This window comes from Vidua macroura, chromosome 16 (assembly GCF_024509145.1).
Source record: "Vidua macroura isolate BioBank_ID:100142 chromosome 16, ASM2450914v1, whole genome shotgun sequence".
NCBI lineage: Eukaryota > Metazoa > Chordata > Aves > Passeriformes > Viduidae > Vidua > Vidua macroura.
Genome location: NC_071586.1, coordinates 14007097 through 14021142, shown reverse-complemented (window position 1 = coordinate 14021142; position 14046 = coordinate 14007097). Strand labels below are relative to the sequence as shown.

General features: G+C 40.2%; 1 protein-coding gene across 5 annotated transcripts in view; it reads right to left on the bottom strand.

Annotated features, from left to right (window-relative positions):
- USP22 (ubiquitin specific peptidase 22) overlaps positions 1-14046 on the bottom strand; it is an 89341-nt gene that overhangs the window by 30745 nt on the left and 44550 nt on the right. For all 5 annotated transcript variants that reach the window (XM_053991907.1, XM_053991908.1, XM_053991912.1 and 2 more), the window contains one exon: positions 12325-12426. In XM_053991907.1, coding sequence (XP_053847882.1) covers positions 12325-12426 — 102 coding nt within the window. The remainder of the gene's footprint in view (positions 1-12324; positions 12427-14046) is intronic.

The following is a 14046-nucleotide window of genomic DNA, read 5'->3' as shown; positions in this document are numbered from 1 at the left end:
AAGACAAGGACTGTTTATAAGGCTGAATCATCAAACCCCAAAGTTCTCAGTCCTGGTGTGTCACTGCTGTACAGAGTTGGAGGAATTCATCCTCATTACTGACCTTTTTCACTGTTAACACAGCTCTACCCCGAGGCAAAACCAGCTTAGTCAGTCCTTTTAAAGGAGTGATCCAGACACAATTCACTCCACCTGAGCAACTGCCAACCCAGACCCAAAAGGGGAACGTGTCCCACGCACTGAATGCAGGCTGGCACCTCAACCAGATGCTCTGGCATGCACTTACTTTTCCTAAGGTACTTGTTCCTGACCAAGGGTGGTTTTGTTTTTCTAAAAGAGGAATTAATTTCCCACCTTCCAGATTTTAAGTGGTTCAAAATAAACAAAACAACACAGCCGTTCCTATTTCCCAGTCTGTAAGAAAAATCTTACCTTATGTGTTTTGATTTAAATCCAACACTTAGAAGCATCTTCAAGTACTTTATTCAGGCTCACAGGGCAACGTCAAGTCTTTTTTTGGATAATTTCTGGCATATTTGTGTGCAACTGGGCAGTTCTGGAGTGACCTCAGCATTCCTAGGAAGCTTTCCAGATTTATTCTTTATGTTGTGTTAGAATTGCCATTCAAGAGTGAATGTTTTTATTCTTTTTCTCCATTAAAATATCCATAAACCCATGAAATGTTACCAAATGGCCACAACCCACCTACATTACATTGCCAGGAGAGATGCACAGTGAGATTTGCAGCAGTTCAGAAGCAGAGATTAACCTATTTTCTAGCACATCTATGAAGAGGACCTAGGTCATCCACACCACATGGAAACAACAGCACTTACTGAGACAACAAAAATGTTTTCCCAGCATTTTGTCTGTCCCCACCCCTCTTAGTTAACAGGGAATTTATTGCATTCACTATTCTTATTCAATAGCTCCAGTGACATCACATAATACACACTTAGAGAAGGGACAAACCACACCAGGACAGTGCAAATGTAATTGGAAGACAAAACAATAACTCAAGAGCAACTTGTTAAAGGGGAGAAACTATCTGAAATCAATTAAATTCAATAAAAGCAACTGTGAAGTAGGAAACAAGAAAAAATTAAGCAGACAAACACAAAACAATGAGTAATGGCTACAGTAACTCAGCCTCAACAACTTAATCTTGAGCTGTAGTTCTTCTACAAACAGCATTTTGGAACTTTACAGGAACATGAGAAGGCCTGAGAAGTCATTGTGCTCTGGTGTCAGGTAAACCGCAGCTGCCCAATGTCTGGAATTGAGCACCCATTTTAAAAAGAAATTATGCAAAGTCAAGAACATGAGTAAAAATTTGTATGGAATTAATATTTGAGACTGGAGAAACAACTGATGAATCCACTGGCTAAGTTAATTAATTAAAACCAGATAGTGTTGGTGGAGGAACAGCCAGGCTGACAATTTTCAAGTATGTTACAGGCCACTACAATGAGGACTGTAATTAACTCTTGTGACCTACCAAAGCTATAATAAAAAAAGACTGAGCTCACAAGAAGCAAAATTTAATTAGATATTAAAAATAATTGTCTCAGTTAGAAAACATTGCAATGAGGGAGTTTGGGACTCTGAATTGTTGGAGTGGTTCCAAAGGCAGCTCTGTCAGCCCAGTGTACCCAACTCAGGAGAGGTGTTTGATATCCTTCCCTGTTTCTCATCCTGAGACTGCTCAGCCATTGTTACTGGTGCTGCAGCCTGGTACAAAGCACACAGACCAGCTCTGGCAGGAAGGGGAAGGTGAGGGCACTTCCACACAACAGCTCAGCCCACCTGATGCCAACTGCAAAAGAGGTGCCACAGAAAGGATGAACTCACCCCCCGCACACAGCAATGAGTCTCTGACCAGCTTCACCCAGCTCACAGCAGGCCAGGACACACAGACAGTGCCAGAAAAAAGAGAGGGATGCAGGAACTGTCAGTGCCTCCCAAAACCAGCCACCCCTCAGCCCCTCTCCTGTAACAAACCCCCAGTGCAGGCAGGTGGCTAAAAGCCACAGGCTGAGCAGTGAACAGCCTTCATGCCTGGATCCCTACCCGACCTCATGGCTCTGGAAACCAAAATTACCTACCCTGCTGCCACTCAGGCAAGGCTGGAGAACAGGTAACAACTGCTGCTGGAATGAGTGCTGCTAACTCTCCTCAATGTTATTTTTAGACTGCATAGGTATTCTGTGCACGGGCTTTTGCATTTGTGGCTCAATGCATCACTCTCTCCATTTAGTAATGCAAAAGAAGAATCACACGATAATGCAAAGAGATCGCCTGGGCCTGGTATTTTGGTTCATTACCTTTGTATCACACATGCTACTCTGTGTCAAGGAAAATTTAAATTTGCAGCTATCAAGGTTTAAAATCAATTCTGGAGGAGCTCAATGGAGTCCCTGTATTGTGCTGCACCTTCAAATAAAATCAGCTCCATGACACTGACACACCACTGGACCCAGGCAAACTCTTTGCATTATCCTGTGACTCTTCTTTTATTATTTCTAGCAATAACACAGAAATAACCAGCAACAAATGGAAATGAGATTCAAGAAAGGTTGTCCTTTGTCAGACTTAGGAGGAAAATGACATCTCTAAGCAATGACTACCAAAGATGGCTTTACTACAGATCCTTCCCCAGAGCAACAGCTTGGCCTTTCCACACATCCCACTCGGACACATATTGTTGGAAGAACCTAAGGGCAAGTGACACCGTTGGAGCAAACACATCAAACAAGTTACCAAGAGTATGATCCAACATCAAGTGTATCATTTTATATTATTACTGCACAGAAGAAACCTCCGAGCCAGAAACGACTCCTGAGTGTGCACAGTGTGCCAGACACACAAAATACTCTCTACACTTCCAGCATGTGTATCTTTGAGCCAATTCCCAAACCGATGATGCCAAAACAGGAGCCTTTCCACTGCCCAGACGAGTTCCCATTCCCTGCCTTAGGGCACACTCCCTGAGCTTTCATTTCCTGGGGTTGCTGTGTGCATTCAGCAGCGTGCAAGCACCACCGTGCTCCTGATTCTCTGGAGGGGTATGGCTCAGTTAGGATTGCTGTAATTCCTATTTCTCCAGGCTAAAAGCACTTCACACAAGGCAAGTGATCTCCTTGGATGGTGTGGGCTGTGAGGCTACAGCCTGTCACTTTACAGTGGCTGCATGCCCAGATTAAGACCAAGCACACAGACAGGGTAGGAGCACTTGATGTCCTTTAAGTTCTCCTCCTTCTGATTTGGTGGCAATTGGCTCCTGTGTGCACACCCTCAGCTTGGTAAAATGAGTCAGCAATCCTAAAATATCTGGCAATACAAACAAACCCCTTAAGGTTAATTTTTCATATGGCCTGTGTAAATAGAGAAGCTAGACAAGGGACTGAAAGTATCTCTTCCCTCTGAATTTAAATTAAGAAACGTGTTTCCAAAACAAAATAAAGTGAGGAGTTTTGACCAAGCCACTAAAAAGTGCATTGAAACTTCCACTAAAATCACAGGAAACAGCTGCAGAAGTCCTTGAGATGTTACCTGATCTGTCCCTATACCTCAGTATAGGATTAACAGTACTTGTATTATTCCTGACAAATGTTTCTCTAAATTGTCCTTAAATCTCTTCAATTATAAGATTCTGTAATATTCTCTGATGCCTCTTGTATTCTGAAGTGCTCCGAGGTCTCATCTTTGTAAACAAACTAAGTCAGAGTTGCAGCAACATCAATATGGAAGATACACATACAGTAAAACCTACAGATAAGCTCCCCTAGTGCTAGAGCTTCTGAATTAGGATAAATGTAGTGCTGCAAACAGCAATAGCTTTACAAAAGCTCCAAAAATGAAGGAAGAGACAACTTGTCCAAGATACTGGGTTATCACTGGTTTTCTCTATGTGAATTTACTGTCTCCCACAGCAAGCTTAAGTTTAAAATAAACGTGGGGGAAAGGAAAAGGGGAGTTAAAGGAAATGATCTCTGCATTGTGTGAGAGTAGTTTGGAACCTTTTGCTAAGTCATCTCACAAGATGAGGACCCTGAATATAAAAGCCTTTTTTTTCCCCTTCAAGGTCATGGAAAATGCCAGTTTTTATATCTGTAATTTTGTATTTCAGCATTTTTATTGACCATCTGCATTGTGAAATTGTTTTTCTCTCTCAGGTGTCAGGAAGAAACCAATGCAGCATGTTCTCAAACCCAGAAACCTATACAGCATGTAATCATCCACAGCAACTGTTTCTCTGTTTGATTCTCTCAGCTGAAATGAAAAAAGCTGAAAAAAACATTAAGTTCTGCAGTAGAACTTGAACCAAAATTCTCTGAATTCCTGTCCTGGCACATCAAGACCCACTGAACAAATTTTGCTTGTTGTGCTTCAACCTGATCTCATCTGTCAGGATCTCTGAGCATTGAGATCTTTCATATATGTCACTGGAAATAACCACATAATCAATTACTAAATATCAAAGCATTACATGATCCCTGTAAAAGATGAAGATCAATGGCTGGAGGAGAAAGACAGAATCATAGAATCTTGGAATGGTTTGGGTTGGAAGAGAGCTTAGAGATCTCCAAATTCCAACCCCCTGCCATGGGCAGGGACGCCTTCCACTGGAGTTGTGGAAGCATGTCACAACAAGAGCTTCAGAAACAAAAAGGCACTTATTCCTGAAAAGCAGAAAGAACAACACAAATGTCACATTTAAGTATATGCACTGAACAAAATGCCTTCATTTACTACTGAAGCCAGAGTGGTGCCTGTTGTATATTCAGATATACAAAGCCGAACAAATTTAAAGTTGAATAAAGCTATGGAGAAGCTCTCAAAGCAGCCAGGAGGTGCCCTGTCTCACAGACCTTATAAAGTTCAAGACACTGAAGTCCTAAGAACCAGAGCATGAAAATAATGATTATTCTCATAATTGCTGGAAGGTCAGGAAGAACAGACAGACGACATCCAGCATCAAAAAAGTAACAGCAGCAGGCAAAGAACAGGAAATACGTTTGTGAAAATGCCTGAATGATGGATCCAGAGCTTTATGACACTGGCCTTTCACAGCCAGATAAGCTGTAGACCCTTCAAGGTGTTTTCCTCTGGCAAAAGAAGAGCCTTTATATAAAACAAAACACTTCAAAAGGTGGCACAGAATAAAATATTCTCTTTGCCCTCCCCCAAAGCAGCCAAAGTTAAAAGCTCAGCGAGCTCTTCTGTGCTCTGCACAGAGCACAAGCCTTGCAGAGAGAGCCTTGTGCAGATGGCACCCATAAAGAACAAGAGGTACTCCCACCAAACTGACAAAATAAAATTCACACCCGCAGCCGTCCTTTCCCCCCAATATCACACCATATGCTGCCTACAAGTTTTTACCCTTCCTCCAAACAGATTTCACAAATTAATAACTTAAGGAGCAGGCTAAGCGCCAATGAAATGAAATGCATCCAAATATATTAATATGCACAAATTATTGTTGATGAACTGGCACAGAGCTCGTCCAACAATCCACAACACACAAACCATGCCACATGCTGTTTATGCATATTCCTGCTTTCAGTATATACTGTATCTACCTTCTGGCCACAGAAAGCCAACAGGAAAGAGCAGAATGGAAGGTCAGAGTAAATATAATCCAAAAGCAATCCACAAAAGAACAAAACTGAGATGGGGATGACTGGCCTTGTTGAAAACACCATGCTTGCTGTGCTGACACTGAGTTAATCAGGTGAAAATACAGTGGCAAATTGAGGTTTATTTCAAATTGTTGGCTAGAGAGATCTATGGATGTCCCACCCCTGGAAGTGTCCAAGGCCAGGTTGGACAGGGTTTGGAGAAACCTGGGATAGTGGAAGGTGTCCCTGCCATGGCAGGGGCTGGAACTGGATGAGCTTTAAGGTCCCTTCCAACCCAACCCATTTTGTGATTCTATGAAATGAACCTTCTCATGCTAAGGACACATCTCTGCCCATGGCAAGACAACAGGCACTTGTCTATAACCACTGCAGCTCCATGGGCTAATTCTCAACTTTCACATCTGTAACAACAAATACCTCATCTAAATAAGGTATCTGGTTCAGAAGGCCATAATGAGATTCTGGCTGAGTGCTGCTGTTGGGTTTTCCTTGGTAAGAAAATTCAGATTTCCACAAAAACCCATTCAAACAGATGACAAAGTCACCGACACTGACTGCATTTTTTATTGAAAGGCTGCTGTTTTGACTGCATAATGCAGTTTACAAAATTACTTGGTGAAGGAAACACAGCACAGGAAAAAAAATTAACTACCAGTAGAGAAAGACTTAAGACAAATAATTGAGCCAGCAAACATTTTACACTGGAAATCAGCATCTATGAGGGAAAAAAAAAAAAAGAGGGCTCTTTTGGGTGCTTTTTTTCAACTGGATTTCAGTGATGAAGTTTCACCTGAGGAAGTGCAGAACAGTTTAGGAAAATCAAATTGAAACACTGTCTGTAAACTAAAAATAATGTGTCTGGATCAGTAACAACCATGGATCTACTTCTAAAAAGTCCAGAGCAGGAAAATCAGGTTTCAGTTAGAAGTTTGGAACATGATCCAAGCCCTGGATCAACAACCTTGTCTTCTAAGGAATTTCCCATTGTGCAAACACACACAGGGTATCTTCCTTTCCCTCCAATCCCCAAGAGCCACCTAGAGTTACAAAATTAAAGTATTTTCTATGCAAGTAATAGGAATGGCAATTTTCCAAGACAGGATAACAGAAAAATTCAACCCCAACTGTAATCTGCTGATTTCACACACAGTTTGTACAGTCTGCTGGGGTTTTAGCTGATGTGAAATGAAAACATCAACAGGACAGCTCATACACTGAGTGACAGCAGCTCCTGATCTTCCTGAAAGAGGGTCTAAAATTCAAACAAGTACTGAGGTAACAAGATCAGAACGCCCCTCATTCCTCATTGGAGCTGGCCTGGTGGCAACAAGGCATTCTGAGGAAGTGCTGCTCACCAGTCAGCTCTTCAGATGCTGATTGATTTTGGTCTAACAGAAGTTTCTACAACAAAAGTTTGCTCACTCAAAGCAGGAAAATGCTGCAGGGACTTCACTGATAACTGGGATGTTCCTAATCTTATCCAGGAACAATTAAATCACAGATAATCAACTGCTGTGCAGATAAACCACACACAGTGACATTACTGCAGTGATGCAAATTGCTTTCTGGCACCAGCTTTGGAAAACCAGGTGACAAGTTCCCAGACAGCCAATACACAAAAAGGCAACTGCAGCATCCAATCCAGAATTTTTCCTCACAAAGCCTTTTGCAGAGGAAAGCTTCTATTTTATATTGATAAAGAGCTAAATTTAGGAAGTTTAACAAGACTTTCTGAAAGTACAGCTCTACAAACCTCAGAGAGTAAATCACTACTTGTGTTTTAGAATTCTTAAAATATTCACATCACTCTAATTTTTCTTAGAATTCCCTGGGAGCTTTAGGAGGAGGGGGCTTTTTAAATTTATATTTTGGATCAGCTTTATCAATTTTAGACCTAAGAAATGTATTACACAACTGGGTCCAATGGTCAGACGTGCTAAGCTCGTGACAAAGTAAAACAGGAACAGAAGGCTCTCCCTGTTGATATGAAAGTATCTCTTTTTTTTTTTTTTACCAATCCAAAATTTTAAGAAACAATTTTTCATCAAGAAAACCATTTTAATAATGAAGTTAATACAAATAAAGCCAAAGAGGAAACATTCACCTGAGTAGTCTTAAAGGTGATTTTCTTTCCTCTAAAGAGGAAAATCTAAAAAGAATTTAAGAATCAGAGATTTCTATTCAGGATGCACTTTGTGCAGTCATAACTCCAAATATCAAAGTATTACTGCTTACAAATCAGTAATTTAAATTTAAAGCCATAGCTAAAAATGTGGTGCTGTACCAAACCATATTTTTCATTCCATTTTTCCACTTGAGCTACCTTAAGTACCATCCAAAGAGAAAAAGCCCACCTGAGTGCTGGTACATTCACAAAAACCATCCAAGTATTAATGCAACCTTCAACACTTCCAAGTTAAAGAAGCAAAAATGCTTCTGGTAGCTTGTCTAGAGAACCAGAAATATTTTCCAGGTCACCGTTCCTCTTCCCTCGCCACCTTCACATGGGAGTTCTGCAGTATTTATTCCACTGATGCTGCTCTTTGGCCCATCAGGCTGCTCAGCACTGCAGCTGCAAAGCCCACCTGCTAATCCCAGGCTGTTTTGGTTTTGCCACCTCTCCATCCCATCACTCCTGGTGAAGAGGATTTGCTCAGTCTCCTGGAAAGGTTTGTCTCCCCTCTGCCTTTTTGCAACACTGCAAATGGGAATCCCGGGTGGCTCCTGCTAATTACCCATGTGCACTGGGAGTCTAATTCTTCCTATTGTTAATACACCCATCTTTAGCCACAAAGTCACTTCATATGCTAATCAGAGAGCAGCTGATCCCAAGCTAATATTTCATATACTCAGGAGAATGGATCTGCTGGGGGTATTAATGACAACAGAGCAAGATGAGCTTGGAAAATAGTTCCCAAAAGATATTGTATCACTTCTAGTTCAATCCCCTAACAAATAATTTGCTTGTGAACGTGGAGCTCTGTCCCTTCCCTCCCTTGCAGAGGGAGGCCACTTTACAGACAAGAGGAGACTGAAAAAATTAGATTTTTTTCTTTTACAATGTTGGAATCTAATTTCATAGCTGTTAAGTCTTACCTAATTTTTCCATGTAAAAGTTTTTGTGTTTATGGGATGCTTGAAACATCAGTTTCAACCCAAAATCAAGATGAGCATTTCTATGAATATTGAATAGTCCAGGACACTAATCAGTCCTGCTGCTGAGAGCAACATAAAATAACTTGGGAAATTTCTACATTCCCCACAATATGCCATCCCTTCAGTCTGATCTGTGGAAAAAGCTGTGGCAACACAATGAAGAAAATCAGCATGCAAGTGTCTGAGGTAGAACAAGGTCTGAGAATGTCTTAAGCTGACACTGCTTCCACAGAGCACATTTATGGTCTGAGTGGACGTGACACTACTCCTCAGTCTCCTGAAATACAGAAGCTCCATCAAAATGTCAAGTCAGGACACCAGAACATGCAATGTCCCACATAAAATCCACACTGCAAGGATTTCTCATCATGGCTTTTTGCCTGTAAGACAACTCAACCTTTCCACTTGGTTAACAGTGTGTTCCAAGTCACTTTGACGGTGCTTATGTGCAACATTGGGAACAACCCTGTACATCCCAAAAGACAGGAATCAGCACAGTTTCCACAGCCTGCAGAAGTGCCCAGTGTGAGCTCTCATTTCAAGAGCAATTTGCTCAGTGGCAAAATAGAGATTCAAGTCAAGTTACCTGCACTATCTTCTTACTAGATGGAAAAAGTATCTATGAGATGGAAACACACAGCATTTTAAAGAGAACTATGGAAAAACTATGGATTTCTGGTTTTTTCCTCATTTTTCTGAGGATGTGAACAAGAAGTTTCTTCTTCAATGGGTTTCAAATTGTCACTCAAGTAGAAAAATCAAAAGCTGTGAATTTTGCACATTATTTCCTCTGGTGAACTACCGGTTCAAGTCTCCATTATAAGATATTCATCTCACGTCTGAGTATTCTTCAGTTTTAATTCATGGTGCTGATCAAAGACAAAAGATCCTGCAGCTGTACAAAAGTTCAAAAAGCTCAAAAAGCAGCAGACACATCCAGCTGTTTTGAGAAGCACCATGAGATTGCTACAAATCTGGGATAAAAAAATTCCCTTCATGTACCCAGAATGTTCAGCCATGGAGTAAACATCCACCTAAATGAGTGTCATGCACGTAATACAGATGTGACAGGCAAGTGCAACAAATATATTGTACCACCTAAGTGTGTTTTAGACAGGAATAACATCAAGTTTAATGTATTTTATTGTCAGGGCTCAAAATCACATGCAAATCCTTCAAATACAAGTTATGTAGATCCTTTCAAGGCCACACCTGCCCAGGTTTCAGTCTGTTGTCCCAACTATTTTAGTTATAACTCTGATAGACTTGTCTTACACAAATGCTGAAACAAGTGTTGGCACAACCATCATTCCAGCTCATGGCAGAGCAGCAAAATGTCCCACTCCCAAGTGAAATCTGTGGATCTCTGCGGGTATCTGTGGATCTATCTGGAGGGTAGAAAGCCACAAACCTCCCCCTGGCCCTCCTCTTAAAACAGCTTTGAAAAGAGCATTTTATGCATAAAAGGCAGCTGGTAATGTTTTAACAGACTCTTGTGTAAACAGAAGTGCTCAACAGATGTGCAGGGCCTATCAGAGATGGTTATCAGCATCATTTTCATTTCCAGAACCAATAAAACTGGACACCATGCCTATTCTCTGAGCCATTTACCTACCTCAGAAGACAAACTGGATTCACTAATATCTGCTATGGGATTGATAAAAACCTGATGTCAAAAGAATTGAGTATTAGAAAAAGAGAGAAACAAGAGTGTTCAGCTACTGCAGCATTTCAGTTTGCATATAGGCTCTTCACTGATCTGAAACTGCAAACAGACAAGTCAAAGTGAGGGGAGGAAAGTCAAAAAGACACTGAAGCAGATTTATATTTAGCAGCAGGTTAGGTGGAGAGAAAAGGCTCAAGGACAATGGCAGATCTTTTCTTCCTTGAGTTGAACCCCCAATGCATTTTTGTGAAAGAAAGCAAGTCTTTCTGCTTTTAACTGCAGGCCAAAACTGCATTATGGCTCCTGGGTGCTTTGATTTTTCTCTTTACTTTCTAAATCTCAGCACACAGGCAGCTCCAGGGCTCAGAAGAACTCTTAAAAGCAGGCCTGCAGAAGTGAAGAGATCAGTCATTCCCTTGTCCCCGTGCTCCTGGAGCTCCCCCGCCCAGGCAGCCGCAGATGAGATTTCACGCAACCAGACACGGCCTTTTTAAACAGCCTGAAAGATTTAAAATCCTCCAAGAGCAAGCAGAGCATTCCTTCTGATTGGGAAGAGAAACACTGAAATGTGCTTCAGTTCTTCACAAAGGTCACTGTAACCTTCAAAATTCTATCAAACTTCTTCTCCCCTCCCCAGCTCTATTATCTTTACGAATTTGTAATGTTCTTTACAAAATATACTGGAGTTTCACAGAACACAAATCTCAATGTGAACATGATGCAAGCAATCTTTGCTTAGTTAATTTTTCCTAGGCTGCTTAAAGTTTCCGAAGTCCAGATGTTTTTCCAACTGTCTTCCCTGTCCCATGACTACAAAAACATAGGTTCTTTAGAATTACCATTTTATATACATTTTCAACTTACTCTGTGCTTCTCAGTCCATTTTTTCCAAATAAATATACACATACTTTGGATTAAATGACTTACTGCATTAGAAAGCTTTAGAAAATATGCTCAGTGTATTTTGACAAATGCAAACGTGCTGAAAACGTGACATGTTCCATGAAACAGTACAGAGCTTTAAAATTGTGGAAAAAAAAAATCAGTTTCTTACTTGCAATGTCTATGGCTACACCTCCAACCTTGTACAATTAACAATCTTGTACCATTAACCATTATTTCCAAACTTCACCATTAAAATGTTACTGTGCATTTAACAGCATAGGAAAATGCCCAATAATCTTAATCAGAGCTTGTCAGGGAGCTAATTTTAACCCCCTGCTACCCAACCTAAAAACAGCAGGGAAAACACTGGAAGAACTGTTAATTTTTATCACCTTTACCCAAATACTGTCCAGCCAGAAGCAGATGCACCCACTTCAGAGAATTCTTTGCTCCAGACCACTGAACTCTTAAGCATTAAACCTTTGAGATGCATTTCAAGCCTGCTATTTGACACCACTGGAGAAATAAATTCACTTTTTAGAGCTCATATGAAATTGAAGAGATCCCATTTAGAGTGTAAAACATGAAGTAAGAATGTGGTCCTTCTGCTAAACCAGATTTACCAATAGACTGCTTTGGTTAAGGATGCATCAACTACAGGATTTCCCTTCACATCCCTGCACGGGATCTCTGCTGAAGGCTGAGTTGAGATAGTATCAGTGATTTCTCATTACAAGCATATTGTAAAAAAAAGGATTGTGTTTTGTAGCTGTTACACAGCTCAATCATCAGCAGTACTCGCAGTGACAGAGCAGATATCCTTCCACAGCAAGAAAAAGGTAGTGTAAAATAAACTGATTTTGTTATCCTAAAGCTTACAGAAATCCACTGCAACCACCAATGGAAAAACAACACAGAATTTTGAACATACACATCAGTGACAATTTGGCTCCAGAAAGGATTTCTGGAACTCACCTATGGTGCAGTTTGTGGTTATTTTTCTTCGCTTGGGGTTGTGTCGTAGCAATTCTAACTCTCTCTTGGTCGGCTCCCATGTTGAATACTTCTCTCCAATGCCTAAGCAGATGAAAACAAAGTTTCAGGAAGTTCTTTAGTAAAAGGATTAAAAATTCTGTTCAAGTCAAACTTTCAACGTGCTGTCCATTAGGTTAGATTCAATTTATGCACAAGTTAAGGACACTGATTGCTTTTTACCCCTTCTCAAAAAATATGGTTTGAAAAGGTATCACCAAATTTTTGAACAAAGAAGAACTAATATAAGAAAAGGTGCTTTTTTACTTATAAAGAACAGCTACGCCAATAAACTTTCCATTATTGGATTATAATCCTCCTTTCAGTTAAAAAAAGAAATTCCAGCACAAGAATAAACTTGCTATTACTCAAAAATACATTTCTTTGTGCTCAGAGGAGGTTAAATGACAGAACCAGCATTGATGAACTTGACAAGTTATTAAATAAATCTAAACTGATCCAACTTAATGGACAGATAATCTTTAGAGAACACAGAATTTAGTAATTCAATATACTAAACAGTTACTACATGTATATGCCATTACACAGAATGGCCTCTCCTTATACTATTGACAGAGGATTAGACAAGTTTTAATTTTTGACATTCACTTTGCTGACATATCTAATGTTATCTAAAAATGAAATTAGTAGTAGTTAAAAACACCACCCTCCCTCCACCAACCAGTCAAAACTCTCCAAATATTAAACCACCCTTTTTCATGAGCTAAAATCTGTCATTATTCTTTTTGAAGACCAATATTGAATTTCCAGTAGATTTCTTTTGCTCAAAGGAAAGTGCAGTAGAAATGAGTCAGGTCAGTAGTATGGAGACCAGATTTGAAATCAGCAGAGAGCTGTGTTCAGTGTAAACCTGATACAAGAAAAACATAACAGTGAAGACTCACGTGCTGACCGGCTCAATACTGCTGCAGCTTTCCATGTAGCACAGAAATTGCTGTGCAAGGTCAATTATTGTGAGTCACAAAGGCATCTCGGCATTAAAAATAAAGAATTTTAAGACGGCAAGCAGTCTATTCTAAAACTGAGAATTAAAGTCAATTAAGAGTTATTTTTCACAGAATGCATGGAGCAGAAGCAACACTTTGCTACAGAAAATAAATTATAAATCATACATATGAAAAGGATAGTAGAAAAATATAGCTGGAGGCTTACACATTCTGCATAAAATACATTAAATTTTAATAGCGCTTTGATCTTTGTTTTCAGAAATAGATATGCTTGTCAGAAACTACCCTCCCAAAAATGTTCAATTCATCGTTACTACTGACCCTCCAGGTTCTAGGAATAGAAGGTCTCATTTTCAGATTCTCAAGGACTAGAGAATTCCTATTTACACAAACACACCCATCTCTCACTTTATTTGATTCAACAACAGATTATGCAAGGAACTTAAGGAACAATACCAGAATCCCTTTCCTTTATCCAAGGTTCAACATCAAGCTACACACCCAGGAAAACAGAAAAGGCAGGGAATGACTGAGACTGATGAGATAACACAGCTGCAATGCTTTGGACACACTGCACATCTGCAGAGACCCTTTGGAGATGCACAGATGGACACTTCACACAGGATGGAACACTGGCTTCCAACAGGTTTGGCACTGGATGTCTCCAGCACCCTGGTCATGTTTGTAATGCTCCCTC